This window comes from Balaenoptera musculus, chromosome 1 (genome assembly GCF_009873245.2).
Source record: "Balaenoptera musculus isolate JJ_BM4_2016_0621 chromosome 1, mBalMus1.pri.v3, whole genome shotgun sequence".
Classification (NCBI taxonomy): Eukaryota; Metazoa; Chordata; class Mammalia; order Artiodactyla; family Balaenopteridae; genus Balaenoptera; species Balaenoptera musculus.
In genome coordinates, this window is record NC_045785.1 from 88571801 (window position 1) to 88589702 (window position 17902).

General features: G+C 41.5%; 1 protein-coding gene across 4 annotated transcripts in view; it reads left to right on the forward strand.

Moving 5' to 3' along the window:
* The window catches only part of CDC14A (cell division cycle 14A), a 184512-nt gene that overhangs the window by 119881 nt on the left and 46729 nt on the right, over positions 1 to 17902 (forward strand). For all 4 annotated transcript variants that reach the window (XM_036830948.1, XM_036830932.1, XM_036830927.1 and 1 more), the window contains one exon: positions 12185 to 12323. In XM_036830948.1, the coding sequence (XP_036686843.1) occupies positions 12185 to 12323 (139 nt within the window). The remainder of the gene's footprint in view (positions 1 to 12184; positions 12324 to 17902) is intronic.

Below are 17902 nucleotides of genomic sequence, written 5' to 3' on the forward strand. Positions count from 1 at the left end.
GCATTTCATTTCAGTTATTGTATTGGTCATCTCTGTTTGTTTGTTCTTTAATTCTTCTAGGTCTTTGTTAATCATTTCTTGCATCTTCTCAATCTTTGCCTCCATTCTTATTCCGAGGTCCTGGATCATCTTCACTATCATTATTCTGAATTCTTTTTCTGGAAGGTTGCCTATCTCCACTTCATTTAGTTGTTTTTCTGGGGTTTTTTCTTGTTCCTTCATCTGGTACATAGCCCTCTGCCTTTTCATCTTGTCTATCTTTCTGTAACTGTGGTTTTTGGTCCACAGGCTGCAGGATTGTAGTTTTTCTTGCTTCTGCTGTCTGCCCTCTGGTGGTTGAGGCTATCTAAGAGGCTTGATGGGAGGCTCTGGTGGTGGGTAGAGCTGACTGTTGCTGTGGCGGTCAGAGCTCAGTAAAACTTTAATCCACTTGACTGTTGATGGGTGGAAGCTCCCTGTTGGTTTTTTGGCCTGAGGCAACCCAACACTGTAGCCTACCTGGGCTCTTTGGTGGGGTTAATGGCAGACTCTGGGAGGGCTCACGCCAAGGAGAACTTCCCAGAACCTCCACTGCCAGAGTCCTTGTCCCCACAGTGAAACAGAGCCACCCCCCGCCTCTGCAGGAGACCCCCCAACACCAGCAGGTAGGTCTGGTTCAGTCTCCCCCAGGGTCACTGCTCCTTCCCCTGGGTCCCAATGCACACAGTACTTTGTGTGTGCCCTCCAAGAGTGGGGTCTCTGTTTCCCCCAGTCCTGTTGAAGTCCTGCAATCAATTCCCACTAGGCTTCAAAGTCTGATTCTCTAGGAATTCCTCCTCCCGTTGCCGGACCCCCAGGTTGGGAAGCCTGACGTGGGGCTCAGAACCTTCACTCCAGTGGGTGGACTTCTCTGGTATAAGTGTTCGCCAGTCTGTGAGTCACCCACCCAGGAGTTATGGGATTAGATTTTACTGTGATTGCGCCCCTCCTACCGTCTCACTGTGGCTTCTCCTCTGTCCTTGGACGTGGGGTATCCTCCTTGGTGAAGTCCAGGGTCTTCCTGTCAATGATTGTCCAGCAGACAGTTGTGATTCTGGTGCGCTCACAAGAGGGAGTGAGAGCACGTCCTTCTACTCCGCCATCTTGGTTAATCCTGAGTTTCTGCTTTTTTAAAAAATTTTATTTATTTATTTATGGCTGTGTTGGGTCTTCGTTTCTGTGCGTGGGCTTTCTCTAGTTGTGGCAAGTGGGGGCCACTCTTCATCGCAGTGCACGGGCCTCTCACTATTGCTGCCTCTCTTGTTGCAGAGCACAGGCTCCAGACGCGCAGGCTCAGTAATTGTGGCTTACGGGCCTAGTTGCTCCGCGGCATGTGGGATCTTCCCAGACCAGAGCTCGAACCCGTGTCCCCTGCATTGGCAGGCAAATTCTCAACCACTGTGCCACCAGGGAAGCCCCTAGTTTCTGCTTTTTAACAAAGTGAATCAGTTATACATATACATATGTTCCCATATCTCTTCCCTCTTGCGTCTCCCTCCCTCCCACCCTCCCTATCCCACCCCTCTAGGTTGTCACAAAGCACCAAGCTGATCTCTCTGTGCTATGCAGCTGCTTCCCACTAGCTATCTATTTTACGTTTGGTAGTGTATATACGTCCATGCCATTCTCTCACTTTGTCCCAGCTTACCCTTCCCCTTCCCTGTATCCTCAAATCCATTCTCTAGTAGGTCTGTGTCTTTATTCCCATCTTGCGCCTAGGTTCTTCAGAACTTTTTTTTTTTAATATTCCATATATGTGTGTTAGCATACAGTATTTGTTTTTCTCTTTCTGACTTACTTCACTCTGTATGACAGACTCTAGGTCCATCCACCTCACTACAAATAACTCAATTTTGTTTCTTTTTATGGCTGAGTAATATTCCATTGTATATATGTGCCACATCTTCTTTATCCATTCATCTGTTGATGGACACTTAGCTTGCTTCCATGTCCTGGCTATTGTAAAGAGAGCTGCAGTGAACATTTTGGTACATGACTGTTTTTGAATTATGGTTTTCTCAGTGTATATGCCCAGTAGTGGGATTGCTGGGTCGTATGGGAGTTCTATTTTTAGTTTTTTAAGGAACGTCCATACTGTTCGCCATAGTGGCTGTATCAATTTACATTCCCACCAACAGTGCAAGAGGGTTCCCTTTTCTCCACACCCTCTCCAGCATTTATTGTTTGCAGACTTTTTGATGATGGCCATTCTGACTGGTGTGAGATGATATCTCATTGTAGTTTTGATTTGCATTTCTCTAATGATTAATGATGTTGAGCGTTCTTTCATGTGTTTGTTGGCAATCTGTATATCTTCTTTGGAGAAATGTCTATTTAGGTCTTCTGCCCATTTTTGGATTGGGTTGTTTGTTTTTTTGATATTGAGCTGCATGAGCTGCTTGTAAATTTTGGAGATAAATCTTTTGTCAGTTGCTTTATTTGCAAACATTTTTACCCATTCTGAGGGTTGTCTTTTTGTCTTGTTTATGGTTTCCTTTGCTGTGCAAAAGTTTTAAGTTTCATTAGGTCCCATTTGTTTATTTTTGTTTTTATTTCCATTTCTCTAGGAGGTGGGTGAAAAAGTATCTTGCTGTGATTTATGTCATAGAGCGTTCTGCGTATGTTTTCCTCTAAGAGTTTGATAGTGTCTGGCCTTACATTTAGGTCTTTAATCCATTTTGACTTTATTTTTGTGTATGGTGTTAGGGAGTGTTCTAATTTCATTCTTTTACATGTAGCTGTCTAGTTTTCCCAGCACCACTTATTGAAGAGGCTGTCTTTTCTCCACTGTATATTCTTGCCTCCTTTATCAAAGATAAGTTGACCATATGTGCGTGGGCTTATCTCTGGGCTTTCTATCCTGTTCCATTGACCTATATTTCTGTTTTTGTGCCAGTACCGTACTGTCTTGATTACTGTAGCTTTGTAGTATAGTCTGAAGTCAGGGAGCCTGATTCCTCCAACTCCGTTTTTGTTTCTCAAGATTGCTTTGGCTATTCGGGGTCTTTTATGTTTCCATACAAAATGTGAAGTTTTTTGTTCTAGTTCTGTGAAAAATGCCATTGGTAGTTTGATAGGGATTACATTGAATCGGTAGATTGCTTTGAGTAGTATAGTCATTTTCACATTGTTGATTCTTCCATTCCAAGAACATGGTATATCTGTCCATCTATTTGTATCATCTTTAATTTCTTTCATCAGTGTCTTATAGTTTTCTGCATACAGGTCTTTTGTTTCCTTAGGTAGGTTTATTCCTCGATATTTTATTTTTTTTGTTGCAATGGTAAATGGCAGTGTTTTCTTAATTTCACTTTCAGATTTTTCATCATTAGTGTATAGGAATGCAAGAGATTTCTGTGCATTAATTTTATATCCTGCTACTTTACCAAATTCATTGATTAGCTCTAGTAGTTTTCTCGTAGCACCTTTAGGATTCTCTATGTATAGTATCATGTCATCTTCAAAGAGTGACAGCTTTACTTCTTCTTTTCCGAGTTGGATTCCTTTTATTTCTTTTTCTTCTCTGATTGCTGTCGCGAAAACTTCCAAAACTATGTTGAATAATAGTGGTGAGAGTGGGCAACCTTGTCTTGTTCCTGATCTTACTGGAAATGCTTTCAGTGTTTCACCATTGAGGACGATGTTGGCTGTGGGTTTGTCATATATGGCCTTTATTATGTTGAGGAAAGTTCCCTCTATGCCTATTTTCTGGAGGGTATTTATCATAAATGAGTGTTGAATTGTGTCAAAAGCTTTCTCTGCATCTATTGAGATGATCATATGGTCATTCTCCTTCAATTTGTTAATATGGTGTATCACGTTGATTGATTTGCGTATATTGAAGAATCCTTGCATTCCTGGGATAAACCCCACTTGATCATGGTGTATGATCCTTTTAATGTGCTGTTGGATTCTGTTTGCTAGTATTTTGTTGAGGATTTTTGCATCTATGTTCATGAATGATATTGGCCTGTAGTTTTCTTTCTTTGTGACATCTTTTTCTGGTTTTGGTATCAGAGTGATGGTGGCCTCATAGAATGAGTTTGGGAGTGTTCCTCCCTCTGCAATATTTTGGAATAGTTTGAGAAGGATAGGTGTTAGCTCTTCTCTTAATGTTTGATAGAATTCATCTGTGAAGCCACCTGGTCCTGGGCTTTTGTTTGTTGGAAGATTTTTAATCACAGTTTGAATTTCAGTGCTTGTGATTGGTCTGTTCATATTTTCTATTTCTTCCTGGTTCAATCTCGGAAGGTTGTGCATTTCTAAGAATTTTTTCATTTCTTCCAGGTTGTCCATTTTATTGGCATATAGTTGCTTGTAGTAATCTCTCATGATCCTTTTTATTTCTGCAATGTCAGTTGTTACTTCTCCTTTTTTATTTCTAATTCTATTGATTTGAGTCTTCCTTGTTTTCTTGATGAGTCTGGCTAATGGTTTTTCAATTTTGTTTATCTTCTCAAAGAACCGGCTTTTAGTTTTATTGATCTTTGCTATCGTTTCCTTCATTTCTTTTTCATTTATTTCTGATTTTATCTTTATGATTTCTTTCCTTCTGCTAACTTTGGGTTGTTTTTGTTCTTCTTTCTCTAATTGCTTTAGGTGTAAGGTTAGGTTGTTTATTTGAGATGTTTCTTGTTTCTTAAGGTAGGATTGTATTGCTATAAACTTCCCTCTTAGAACTGCTTTTGCTGCATCCCAAAGGTTTTGGGTCGTCGTTTTTTCATTGTCATTTGTTTCTAGGTATTTTTTGATTTCCTCTTTGATTTCTTCAGTGATCTGTTGGTTATTAAGTAATGTATTGTTTAGCCTCCATGTGTTTGTATTTTTTATAGAATTTTTCCTGTAATTGATATCTAGTCTCATAGGGTGTGGTCGGAAAAGATACTTGATACGATTTCAATTGTCTTAAATTTACCAAGGCTTGATTTGTGACCCAGGATATGCTCTATCCTGGAGAATGTTCCATGAGCACTTGAGAAGCAAGTGTAGTCTGTTGTTTTTGGATGGAATGTCCTATAAATATCAATTAAGTCCATCTTGTTTAATGTATCATTTAAAGCTTGTGTTTCCTTATTTATTTTCATTTTGGATGATCTGTCCATTGGTGAAAGTGGGTGTTAAAGTCCCCTACTATGATTGTGTTACTGTCGATTTTCTCTTTTATGGCTGTTAGTATATGCCTTATGTATTGAGGTGCTCCTATGTTGGGTGCATAAATATTTACAATTGTTATATCTTCTTGGATTGATCCCTTGATCATTATTTAATGTCCTGCTTTGTCTCTTGTAATAGTCTTTGTTTTAAAGTCTATTTTGTCTGATATGAGAATTGGTACTCCAGCTTTCTTTTGATTTCCATTTGCATGGAATATCTTTTTCTAGCCCCTCATATTCAGTCTGTATGTGTCCCTAGGTCTGAAATGGGTCTCTTGTAGACAGCATATATATGGGTCTTGTTTTTGTATCCATTCATCCAGTGCATGTCTTCTGGTTGGAGCATTTAATCCATTTACATTTAAGGTAATTATCGATATGTACATTCCTATTACAATTTTCTTAATTGTTTTGTATCTGTTATTGTAGGTCTTTTCCTTCTCTTGTGTTTCCTGCCTAGAGAAGTTCCTTTAGCATTTGTTGTAAAGCTGGTTTGGTGGTGCTGAATTCTCTTAATTTTTGCTTGTCTGTAAAGGTTTTAATTTCTCCGTCAAATCTGAATGAGATCCTTGCTGGGTAGAGTAACCTTGGTTGTACATTTTTCTCCTTCATCACTTTAAATATGTCCTACCACTCCCTTCTGGCTTGCAGAGTTTCTGCTGAAAGATCAGCTGTTAACCTTATGGGGATTCCCTTGTGTGTTATTTGTTGTTTTTCCCTTGCTGCTTTTAATAATTTTTCTTTGTATTTAATTTTTGATAGTTTCATTAATATGTGTCTTGGCATGTTTCTCCTTGGATTTATCCTGCGTGGGACTCGCTATGCTTCCTGCACTTGATTAACTATTTCCTTTCCCATATTAGGGAAATTTTCAACTATAATCTCTTCAAATATTTTCTCAGTCCCTTTCTTTTTCTCTTCTTCTTCTCGGACCCATATAATTCGAATGTTGGTGCGTTTAATGTTGTCCCAGAGATCTCTGAGACTGTCCTCAATTCTTTTCATTCTTTTTTCTTTATTCTGCTCTGCAGTAGTTATTTCCACTATTTTATCTTCCAGGTCACTTATCCGTTCTTCTGCCTCAGTTATTCTGCTATTGATCCCTTGTGGAGAATTTTAAATTTCATTTATTGTGTTGTTCATCACTGTTTGTTTGGTCTTTAGTTCTTCTAGGTCCTTGTTAAACGTTTCTTTTATTTTCTCTATTCTATTTCCAAGATTTGGATCATCTGTACTATCATTATTCTGAATTCTTTTTCAGGTAGACTACCTATTTCCTCTTCATTTGTTAGGTCTGATGGGTTTTTACCTTGCTCCTTCATCTGATGTGTGTTTCTCTGTCTTCTCAGTTTGCTTAACTTACTGTGTTTGGGGTCTCCTTTTCGCAGGCTGCAGGTTCATAATTCTCGTTGTTTTTGGTGTCTGTCCCCAGTGGCTAAGGTTGGTTCAGTGGGTTGTGTAGGCTTCCTGGTGGAGGGGACTAGTGCCTGTGTTCTGGTGGATGAGGCTGGATCTTGTCTCTCTGGTGGACAGGTCCACGTCTGGTGGTGTGTTTTTGGGGTGTCTGTGACTTCATTATGATTTTAAGCAGCCTCTCTGCTAATGGGTGGGGTTGTGTTCCTGTGTTGCTAGTTGTTTGGCATAGGGTGTCCAGCACTGTAGCTTGTTGGTCGTTGAGTGGAGCTTGGTCTCGGTGTTGAGAAGGAGATCTCTGGGAGATTTTTGCTGTTTGATATTATGTGGAGCTGGGAGGTCTCCTGTGGACCAGTGTCCTGAACTTGGCTCTCCCACCTCAGAGGCACAGCCCTGACGTCTGGCTGGAGCACCAGTAGCCTGTCATCCACACGGCTCAGAATAAAAGGGGGAAAAATAAGAAAGAAAGAAAGAAGAAGATAAAATAAAATAAAGTAAAATAAAATAATTAAAACAAAAAATAATTATTAAAAAAATTTTTTTAAGTAATAAAAACATAGAAAAAGAAAGAAGAGAGCAACCAAACCAAAAAACTAATCCACCAATGATAACAAGTGCTAAAAACTATACTAAAAACAAACAGCAAACAAAAAAAACGGACAGACAGAACCCAGGACAAATGGTAAAAACAAAGCTATGCAGACAATATCACAGACAGAAGCATATACATACACACTCACAAAAAGAGAAAAAGAGAAAAAAAAATATATATCTTTGCTCCTATGTCCACCTCCTCAATTTGGGATGATTCCGTTGTCTATTCAGGTATTCCACAGATGCAGGGTACATCAAGTTGAATGTGGAGATTTAATCCACTGCTCCTGAGGCTGCTGGGAGAAATTTCCCTTTCTCTTCTTTGTTCGCACAGCTCCTGGGGTTCAGCTTTGGATATGGACCCGCCTCTGCATGTAGGTTGCCTGAGGGCGTCCGTTCTTCGCTCACACAGGACGGGGTTAAAGGAGCAGCTGATTCGGGGGCTCTGGCTCACTCAGGCCGGGGGGAGGGAGGGGTACAGATGCGGAGGGAGCCTGAAGCGGCAGAGGCCGGTGTGATGTTGCACCAGCCTGAGGTGTGCCGTATGTTATCCCGGGGAAGTTGTCCCTGGATCACAGCACCCTGGCAGTGACGGGCTGCACAGGCTCCCGGGAGGGGAGGTGTGGATAGTGACCTGTGTTAGCACACAGGCTTCTTGGTGGCTGCAGCCGCAGCCTTAGCGTCTCATGCCCATCTCTGCGGTCCGTGCTGATAGCCGTGGCTCACGCCCGTCTCTGGAGCTCCTTTAAGCGGCGCTCTTAATCCCTTCTCCTTGCGCACCAGGAAACAAAGAGGCAAGAAAAAGTCTCTTGCCTCTTCGGCAGCTCCAGACTTTTTCCCGCACTCCCTCCCGGCTAGCTGTGGCGCACTAGCTCCCTTCAGGCTGTGTTCACGCAGACAACCCCAGTCCACTTCCTGGGATCCTACCTCTGAAACCCGAGCCTCAGCTCCCAGACCCCACCCGTCCCGGCAGGTGAGCAGACAAGCCTCTCAGGCTGGTGAGTGCTGCTCGGCACCAATCCTCTGTGCGGGAATCTCTCTGCTTTGCCCTCCACACCCCTGTGGCTGCGCTCTCCTCCGTGGCTCCGAAGCTTCCCCCCTCCGCCACCCGCAGTCTCTGCCTGTGAAGGGGCTTCCTAGTGTGTGGAAACCTTTCCTCCTTCACAGCTCCCTCCCACTGGTGCAGGTCCCATCCCTATTCTTTTGTGTCTGTTTTTTCTTTTTTCTTTTGCCCTACCCAGTTACATGAGGTGTTTCTTGCCTTTTGGGAGGTCTGAGTTCTTCTGCCAGCATTCAGTAGGTATTCTGTAGGAGTTGTTCCACATATAGATGTATTTCTGATGTATTTGTGGGGAGGAAGGTGATCTCCACGTCTTACTCTTCTGCCATCTTGAAGCTCCTCTCCTCATTCTCCTTAAGTATATTCTGCCACTGCCTTCTGGCCTGCAGAGTTTCCTCTGAAAAATCAGTTGATAACCTTATGGGGATTCCTTTGTGTGTTATTTTTTGTTTTTCCCTTGCTGCTTTTAATATTTTTTCTTTGAATTTAATTTTTGTTAGTTTGATTAGTATGTGTCTTGGTGTGTTTTTCCTAGCGTTTATCCTGTATGGGACTCTCTGTGCTTCCTGGACTTGGGTGACTATTTCCTTTCCCATGTTAGGGAAGTTTTTGACTATAATCTCTTCAAATATTTTCTCAGACCCTTTCTTTTTCTCTTCTTCTTCTGGAACCCCTCTAATTCGAATGTTTGCGTGTTTAGTGTTGCTCCAGAGGTCTCTGATATTGTCCTCAATTCTTTTCATTCTTTTTTCTTTATTCTGCTCCTTGCAGTTATTTCCATCATTATGTCTTCCAGCTCACTTATTCGTTCTTCTGCCTCAGTTATTCTGTTATTGATTCCTTCTAGTGTATTTTTCATTTCAGTTATTGTGTTGTTCATCTCTGTTTGTTTGTTCTTTAGTTCTTCCAGATCTTGTTAAACATTTTTTGTATTTTCTCAATCCGTGCCTCCATTCTATTTCCAAGATTCTGGATCATCTTTACTATCATTGCTCTGAATTCTTTTTCAGGTAGATTGCCTATTTCCTCTTCATTTATTTGGTCTTGTAGGTTTTTACCTTGCTCCTTCATCTGTGATATCCTTTTTTCTGTCTCTTTTTTTTTTGTTATGAGTGGGATAGTGTTCCTGTCTTACTGGTTGTTTGGCCTGAAGCTTCCAACACTGGAGTTTGTAGGCTATTGTGTAGAGCCAGGTCTTGGTGCTGAGATGAGGAACTTTGTGAGACCTCATTCCGATGAATATTCCCTGAGGTCTGAGGTTCTCTGTTTGTCCAATGGTTCGGACTCGGAGCTCCCACCACAGGAGCTTTGGGCTGACCCCCGGCTCAGGAACCAAGATCCTGCAAATTGCATGGGATGGGGAAAAAAAAAAAAAAAGAGAACAATAACAAAGTAAAAAATAAAATTAGATTAGGAAACTGACAGATATGTTAGAAAGAATATAAAAATAAAAATATAGATGAATCAATAAGCCTAAGGTACATCAGTACCACAATAGTAAAAAAGAGGAGGAGGGAAAAGAAAAAAAAATAAAGGGGGAAAAGGCCTTGGCTGTGGAGGGCGGGGCCTAAGAAAGGGCAAGGTTTGGGCGGTGGGTGCAGCCAATGCTGAGGACCCACAGGGCTGGAACATGTCCTGGGGGCTGTGGTGGGTGGGGCTTAGGCTCAAGGAACAGAAGGGGCCCAGGTGTGCCCCCATCCCTGGTCTCAGAGGGCAGGGGACCTCACCTAGGAGCCCAGCAGGCTTCCTGGGCTTGAGTGGGTGGGGTAAACGCCCTCCTCTCCTCTCCTGCTCCTCCGGTCTGGGAGGGCTCCTCCTGCCTGCCTCTCCTGATCTGCCTGGCCTCCCTCCTATGCCCCCGGGGGGGGGCAGCCTTGGAGTGCAGGGAACCGGCCTAGGAGCTCAGCAGGCTCCCCAGGCCCGAGTGGGCGGGGCAATTGCCCTCCGCACCTCTCCCACTCCTCCCAGATGCCTCCTCCCGCCTGTCTCTCCTGATCTCCCCGGCTTCCCTCTTATGGCCCCAGGACCCACGTGGCCTTGATGGGACTTTGGAGAGGGGGTACTGGCTTGGGAACTCAGCAAGCTCCCCGGAGGGCCAGGCGATCACCCTCCACTTCTCTCCCGCTCTTCCTAGAGAGTCCCTCCTGCCTGCCTCTCCTGATCTCCCTGGCCTCAGGGGCACCGGTCCTGTCTGGCCTCCACTTCTGCTCCCCCCTCAGTCCCCCCACGTCCTACTGGTTCACTTGGGGGTTCCTCCCATCTCCTTGGGTGTCAGAGTCCCTCACTGGTGGCCGGCAGGCACCCTAATTGTGGGGAGACGCTAACTCCTCGTCTTCCCACACCGCCATCTTCATCCTATCACTTTTGTTTCTCTGGAGAGAGAAAAAAAAAATCACAATTTGTAAAAACACTTTGAAGAACATTTTGATCATGATAGTAACCAATACGTCCTTGAAAATCATTTCTAATTATATTAATTTCTCCTACATAACAGAAATTGGGTTCAACATAAGAAATATGTTGACACAAAAGTTTCCAAAAAATGTAAGAGCCTCAGGAAAGGAAACTTGAGCACTTCCGTTGGCTTGGTTCTTAGTGGATTGTGTGCTCTCATAAGGGCCAGGACCATGTCTGTTTTATTCATCGCCTTATCCCCAGCTTCTAGCACAGTACCTGGCAGGTAGTAGCTGCTCCATCAATACCTATTGGCTGAGGAAATAATGAAATCCTGGTCTCTGAAGGAGTTACATAGAGGTTAGGACCACCTGGTGGAGATAGTATTGAAGCAGTCATGAGTTAGGCAGCTAATGGGGCCTGATGATGCTTATGGTGTCTTCTTACTTTGATTCTATAATTCCTTATTCTACGATAAGTTAAAAAAAACCTCACCATTTAAATAGGCTTAAAAAAATGACCATGATAATATAATCAGTTACACTACTGACTCAGAGTCACACACACAAAGTGTTTTTTTTAAATTAATTAATTAATTATTTTTTAGTTGCGTTGGGTCTTGCTGTGGGTGGGCTTTATCTAGTTGCAGCGAGCGGGGGATACTCTTTGTTGCAGTGCGCAGGCTTCTTGTTGCAGTGGCTTCCCTTGTTGGAGAGCACAGGCTCTAGGTGCATGGGCTTCAGTAGTTGTGGCATGTGGGCTCAGTAGTTGTAGTGCACAGGCTTAGTTGCTCTGCGGCATGTGGGATCTTCCCGGGCCAGGGCTTGAACCCATGTCCCCTGCATTGGCAGGTGGATTCTTAACCACTGTGCCACCAGGGAAGTCCACAAACTGTTAACTGAAGGTTCATCTCAGCCTGGGCTGGAGCTAAGGATGGGGAGCATGGGGACACCTGACAGCTGATTTTTTTTTTTAAGTTAGTTTATATATTTAAAAAAAATTATTTATTTACTTTTGGCTGAACTGGCTTTTTGGTGTGGCGCACGGGCTTCTCTAGTTGCAGTACGTGGGCTTAGTTGTGGTGAAATGTGGGATCTTAGTTCCCCAACCAGGGATCGAACCCGGGCCCCCCTGCATTGGGAGCGTGGAGTCTTAACCACTGGACCGCCAGGGAAGTCCCTGACAGCTGATATTTTGTAAGTGCTTGTCTGGAACCAGTATTGCCTTAACAATGTTCACAATGACAGTCATTCTCAAAGGCCCTCAGGGGTTGAACTCTCCATAATTTTCAAGATCCTTGCTCTGGTTTTTATATATATTTTTACATATGTTTATTTTGATCATATGATCTATTTTTAAAAAATTTCTTGAGTTAGAATTATCTTTCAACCCCTCCCCCCCAATCATGAAAAGCATGACATTATTGCCTGGGTTTAAAAATCTTGTATTATATTTGAAACCATAGCAACTTCTGGACAGGGTTTAATTTCAGTGTTTTTGTGGGTGCATTTGCTGTATTTTGTATTTCTTGTTGTGTTTCCCTCTCTTACAGCTGGTCTTGGAAGAACAGGGACCTTGATAGCCTGTTATGTCATGAAACACTACAGGTTTACACACGCAGAAATAATTGCTTGGATCAGAATATGCCGGCCCGGCTCTATTATAGGACCCCAGCAGCACTTCCTGGAAGAGTAAGTATAGTGTCTGCATTATCACATGATGTTCTTGTTCCTGATTATTTCTGCTGCTTGTTCCCTGGTTGTGGACTATGTCAAGACCGTGGTTGTGAAATGGCTGCATTGTTAGAGAAGGCTGTACCTCTAATGGAACGTTGTTGATTTGACAGCTAATGCATTCTAACTTTGTACCTTTTGTATTTCTTAGATCAGGTGAGAGTGAGAAGAAAATCACAGAGCCATCTCTGCCTACATTTTTTCTGTCATTTTCTATGTGTGATCTGGCTACAGTGCAATTTTCTTATGTCAGCCCACTTGGCACTTTTCATTCTTTTTTTTTTGTTTGCACATCTAAAAGCAGAATGAGAAAAAACACACTACAGAGGTCAGTCCGGGATTTCGATGACATTGCCGCTCCTCTGACAACTAACTAAGCTGTTCATGTAGCTGCAACTTATGAGTTACCAAGGAAGAAATAAAGAAAACTGGGTAGTCCTGGCTATACCACTAACTAGTTTTATGACCATTATTTAGAAGAATACTTATAAATTCCTTCTTTCATCTGTTCACATACTCATTCATTAACTATTTTTCAAACCCCAGCCCGCAAGGTGGAGAGGTTTAACCTGTAAGAGTACAACCCTTTCTGATTTCCCCTTAAAATTTCAGAAATTACCATTAATTTACCCATTAAGAAAACGAAGAGATGAAATTAGCACTGGCTGATTTAGGTCCAGCTCTAAAATCAATTAGTGATGTCTTATACTGAAATTTCATTTTTTTCTTTTTATTCTGGTGTGGATCTATATGGAATAGCATTCTTTTCCAGATAATTCCTTTCCCATTTAAATCATTTTATGTCGATGAGAAACAAATGATCATGAATTTCATAGAAAGATGCTGTAAGCAAGCTTTAAGCATCTGAAATGGATAAAAGGATTTGAGCCTACCGAGCAGTTACTTTAGTTGCCAATCCCAGAGGGAATAAGTGATAGGAAAAGACATGCTGAAACATGTGCAGTTACACCTTAGCTTAAAAGAATGAAGTGGAAGTGTAATGAATACACAAGGAAAAAATACCCAAGAACAGGATCATTAAGAAGAGAAGTTCCTAGGTTTTTGGCCTGTGAGATACAAATAAAATAATTATATTATTTTAGAGCTTTCTTCTTGTCAGATTCTCTGCCAGTGGTTTCCATTATTTTGCATTATGTGTGCCTACAGCATGGGACTTTGTGCTGTGTATCTGCCAGGGGCTTGTTGTACTAATTACTTACTAAAGTTGAATGAATAAATGGCCTTAGGGTTAGAAAACAAAAAACATTCCTAAACCTGGATCTTTAAGCCATCTCTTAAAATCATTGTTTGGAAGAACGTTCATTCATTAGGTACCTACCGAATACTCACTTGCCCCTGGCTCTCTGCTAGGTACGGTTCACAAGGTGAGATTTTCCTGAGAACACCACTGGTCAAAGTCACCTGGATGTCTCAGGCCACCAGATGCCACAACCCTCCCACTTCATGCCTGCATACTCCTCCTTCCTACACCCTGCTCTGCCTTCTCTCTCTGCCATGTCTCAGAATAATAACAGAAGAAATTAGGGTTATAAGGCAAAGGCATTCTAAGTTGAAGAGTTTTTCATTTATAGATACTTAAGCAGCAAAACTTAGTTTATTTACTTAGGTGTGAGTCAATACTGTAGTTTTCTACTATCTGTGAATCAGAGGTGCAGGAATGACTTCCTTATATAACGAGATATTAAAATCAGTTATTGCTAATATTTAGGTCAGAACCTTCCTGAAGGCAGGTTCTCGATCTGAGGCACTATACCTTCTATATTTTGAAGTATTTCCTATAGAGCCATTTCTATGGAGAAATGTCTGCATTACTCATGGGCTTTCACAGGCTTTTTTGATTGCCTCCTTCTAGGTATCGGTCTATGGCCTAATTTACTTTATGCCTCCAAGTGGCACCAGAGGTAGTATTTTGCTTTACTTGACTGTGTACACTTCTTTTGTTTCTCCTTCTCTCCTATTTTCCTTTTTCAAGACTATGTCTTCTACAAATATTTTGTCCCATTCTGAGGGCTGTCTTTTCATGCTTTGCGATGACCTAGAGGGGTGGGATAAGGAGGGTGGGAGGGAGGCTCAAGAGGGAGGGGATATGGGGACATATGTATGCATATGGCTGATTTGTTGTACAACAGAAACTAACACAGTATTGTGAAGCAATTATACTTCAATAAAGATTAAAAAAACCCCAACTCACTAAAAAAAAAAAGAGACAATGTCTTGATGGACCTCATGGCAGAAGACATACTTTACTGTGTTAGTGACATTCATTCTTTCAACAGATGTATGTTAGGTGCACACTCTCTGCCAGGCAATGCTCCTGATCCCGGGGATGCAACAGTGAATGCAACAGACGAGGTCCTTTCCTCCCAGGGTGTCAGTATTTCTCGTGGAAGGAGCACACAGTAAACAAGGGTATAAGTTTATATACAAGATGATTTCTGACAGGGACATGACAGTAGAGACCAGCAGCAGAGGAGGGGGATGACTGGTGGCGGAAAGCCATTCTGGTTGGTGTGAAATAATATCTTAATTTGTATTTTCCTGATGACTCATGATCTTGAACACCTTTTATATATGTATCTCCTTTGTGAGGTGTTTGGCCCAAGTCTTTGCCCAGTAAAAATTTTTTTTTAAATTGTTGATTTGTGGTAGTTCTTTATTTTATTTTTTAATTAAAAATATTTGTTGAAGTTAATATAAAACCATTATTTTTCACAGTACTATGTACAGAGCTGATACTGTCATTCTACAAATTATTTAATATTAGGAAAAGCAGTTAAGGTTGTATCTGGCAGCTTTACAAGAGCACTTTTGCTTTTCAGTGAGATTTTTTTTTTTAAATTGAGGCATGATTGACATATAACATTATATTAGTTTCAGGTGTACAACATAATGATTCAATATTTGTATATATATTTTAGATATGAGTTCTTTGTCAGATGTATGTGCTGTATGTTTTTTAATGAGCAAAATTTAAAATTTTGCTGAAACTGATTTTTAAAAATTAACTTCTTATACTGCAACCTTACTATTTTCATTCATTTGTTCCAGTAATTTTTCTTTTTCCTTTTTTCTCGTTGCTAAGATTTCCATTACAGTGTTAGTTAGAAGTGGTGAAAATGGACATCCTTGTCTTGTTCTCAGTCTTAGGGGGAAGGCATTCAGTCTTTCATCGTTAAGTATGATGTTAGCTGTGGGGTTTTCATAGATGACCTTTATCTGAATGAGGAAATTACCTTCTCTTTTTTAGTTTGAGAATTTTTATTAGTAATGGGTATTGAATTTTGTCAGTTTTTTTCTACATTTATCAAGATAATCATAATCTTCTAATGTGAATTACACTGATTTTTGAACGTGGAGCTATGATGTGCATGATGTGCTATTATTTTTTCATATGGCTGGATTCGATATGCTAATATTTGTTAAGGATTTCTGTGTCTGTATTCATGAAGGACATTGGTGTGTAATTTTCTTTTCTTGTAATACTTTGGTTAAGTTTTGGTATCAGGGTTATGCTGGCTTCATAAAACAAGTTGTGAAGCATTTCCTTTTCTATTTTCTACAAAGAATCTATGTATAAGATAATACTGGATTTGAGGGGGTGGGATGGGAAATTAGGGGATGAGAGAGTCATTTGGAAATAAGGACCTGGTTGATGTTGGATTACCTGGAAGGGTTGATCGTCTGGTGTGACAAAGGTAGACCAGGATGTGAACCATGATGGGTTTTGTTCTGAAAAGCTTTTAGAGCCAGGTGGGTCATCAGTAGAGGCCAGAGGGTACGAGCCCTCTGATGCCTTTCTACCCAGCAGCTTCTGGGGTATGGTAACCAAGGGGATGAGGGACCACTTGCTTAGGTGGGTAGCAGGGGAGCATGAGGTACCCAGGTAGTCTCCGCTCCTCTGCAGAGTGGTGCTGTGGTCTGCTGGAGGAGGTGCTGGGTCACAGGGAGCCTGGGGGGCTCTGGTGGTCAAGCACTTCTGTTCAGGTCCTTCCCTGACTTTTTCTAACCATCCTGCTGGGAAAGATTATTTAACATGCCTTTCTCTAACCATTCCAAACATGACCTCAAGCCTTCTTCCAAACTACATTTTATGCCAATAATGATTTTTTCTCTTACCTTTCTCATGTTGCTCTTATTAGCTGATAAAAGTTTACTTCCTCTATTACATATAAACCGTAAGAAGAGAGGGAAAGGGTTCATTTATGGTTCTACTTTCTTTTAACAAGCTCCTAATGATAAAACTTTAAAATAATTTTCCATCTTGAACCTTACTGTTACAATTTTCTGTTGGTTTTAAGTGTTTTTCAGTGGCCTTTAATATAACTGTCCATATCATTTTTGTCCCAGATTGCAGGGATGCCTCCTTTTCTCCCTCATTTCCTTCCTTCCTTCCTTCCACAACTATTTGTTGAAAGCCACTGGTAGGCAGTGTTCTTTGCACCTGGGAAGCTGCAGTGAAAGAGTAACTTCTGACCTATAGAGATGGAAGAAAAAGAAAGAGGAGGAGGAGAGGGGGAAGGGGGAGGGGAGGAAGAAGAAGAAGAAGGTGGGGGGGGTTGATTGGTTGTGTGGTTAATAAACAAATGCATAAATTATATAGTTTCTCTGACCATGATTGGTGTGATGCAGAAAAATGAAGCACAGAAGAATAGGGGAAGGAAGAGAAGGCAGTTTTCAATAGCGTGGTAGTGGTGGGGCTCACTGAAGACTTTTGAGCACAGATCTTGAAGAACTGATAGAATAAATCATGGGTGTTTTGGAGAAGAGGGTCTTCCTCTGAGGGAACAACTGCTGAGGCTCTGAGTGGGAATGTGCCTGAGGCCACCATGGCTGAAGGGGAGAGCAAGGGAGATGAGGCCAAGAGGAAAAAGGTCAGATCAGGCATCCTTCTAGGCCTTTGTAGGAGTTTGGCTTTTCTTTGCATGAGATGAAAAGTCAGCAGAGGGTTTTGAGCAGAGGAGTGAAGTGATCCAACTATAATACACACACACACACACACACACTTTTTTAATTAAAATTTTTACTTTGGAATAATTGTAGATTAATGTGCCGTTGTAAGAAATGACAGAAAGAACTCTTGTGTACCCTCTACCCACTTTCTCCTAATGCTACCATCTAGCAAAACTATAGCATAATATCACAATCAGGATATTGACATTGATACAGTTAAGATATAACATTTCCATCACTGCAAGAATCCCTCACATTGCCTTTTTATAGCTACTCTCACTTCCTCCCTGCCCACATCCCCTCCTTGACTCCTGACAACTGCCAATCTGTTCTTCCTTTATATATTTTGTCATTTCAAGAGTGTTATATATATGGAATTATAGAGCATGTAACCTTTCGGGCTTGGTGTTTTTCACTCAGTATAATTCTCTGGAGATTCCTCCAGGGTGTTGCATGTAGCAATAATTGTTCCTTTTTGTGGCTGAGTAGCATTCCAAGGTATGAATGTACTGCTGTTTGTTAACCATTCACCTGTTGAAGGACAGCTGAACTGTTTCCAGTTTTCA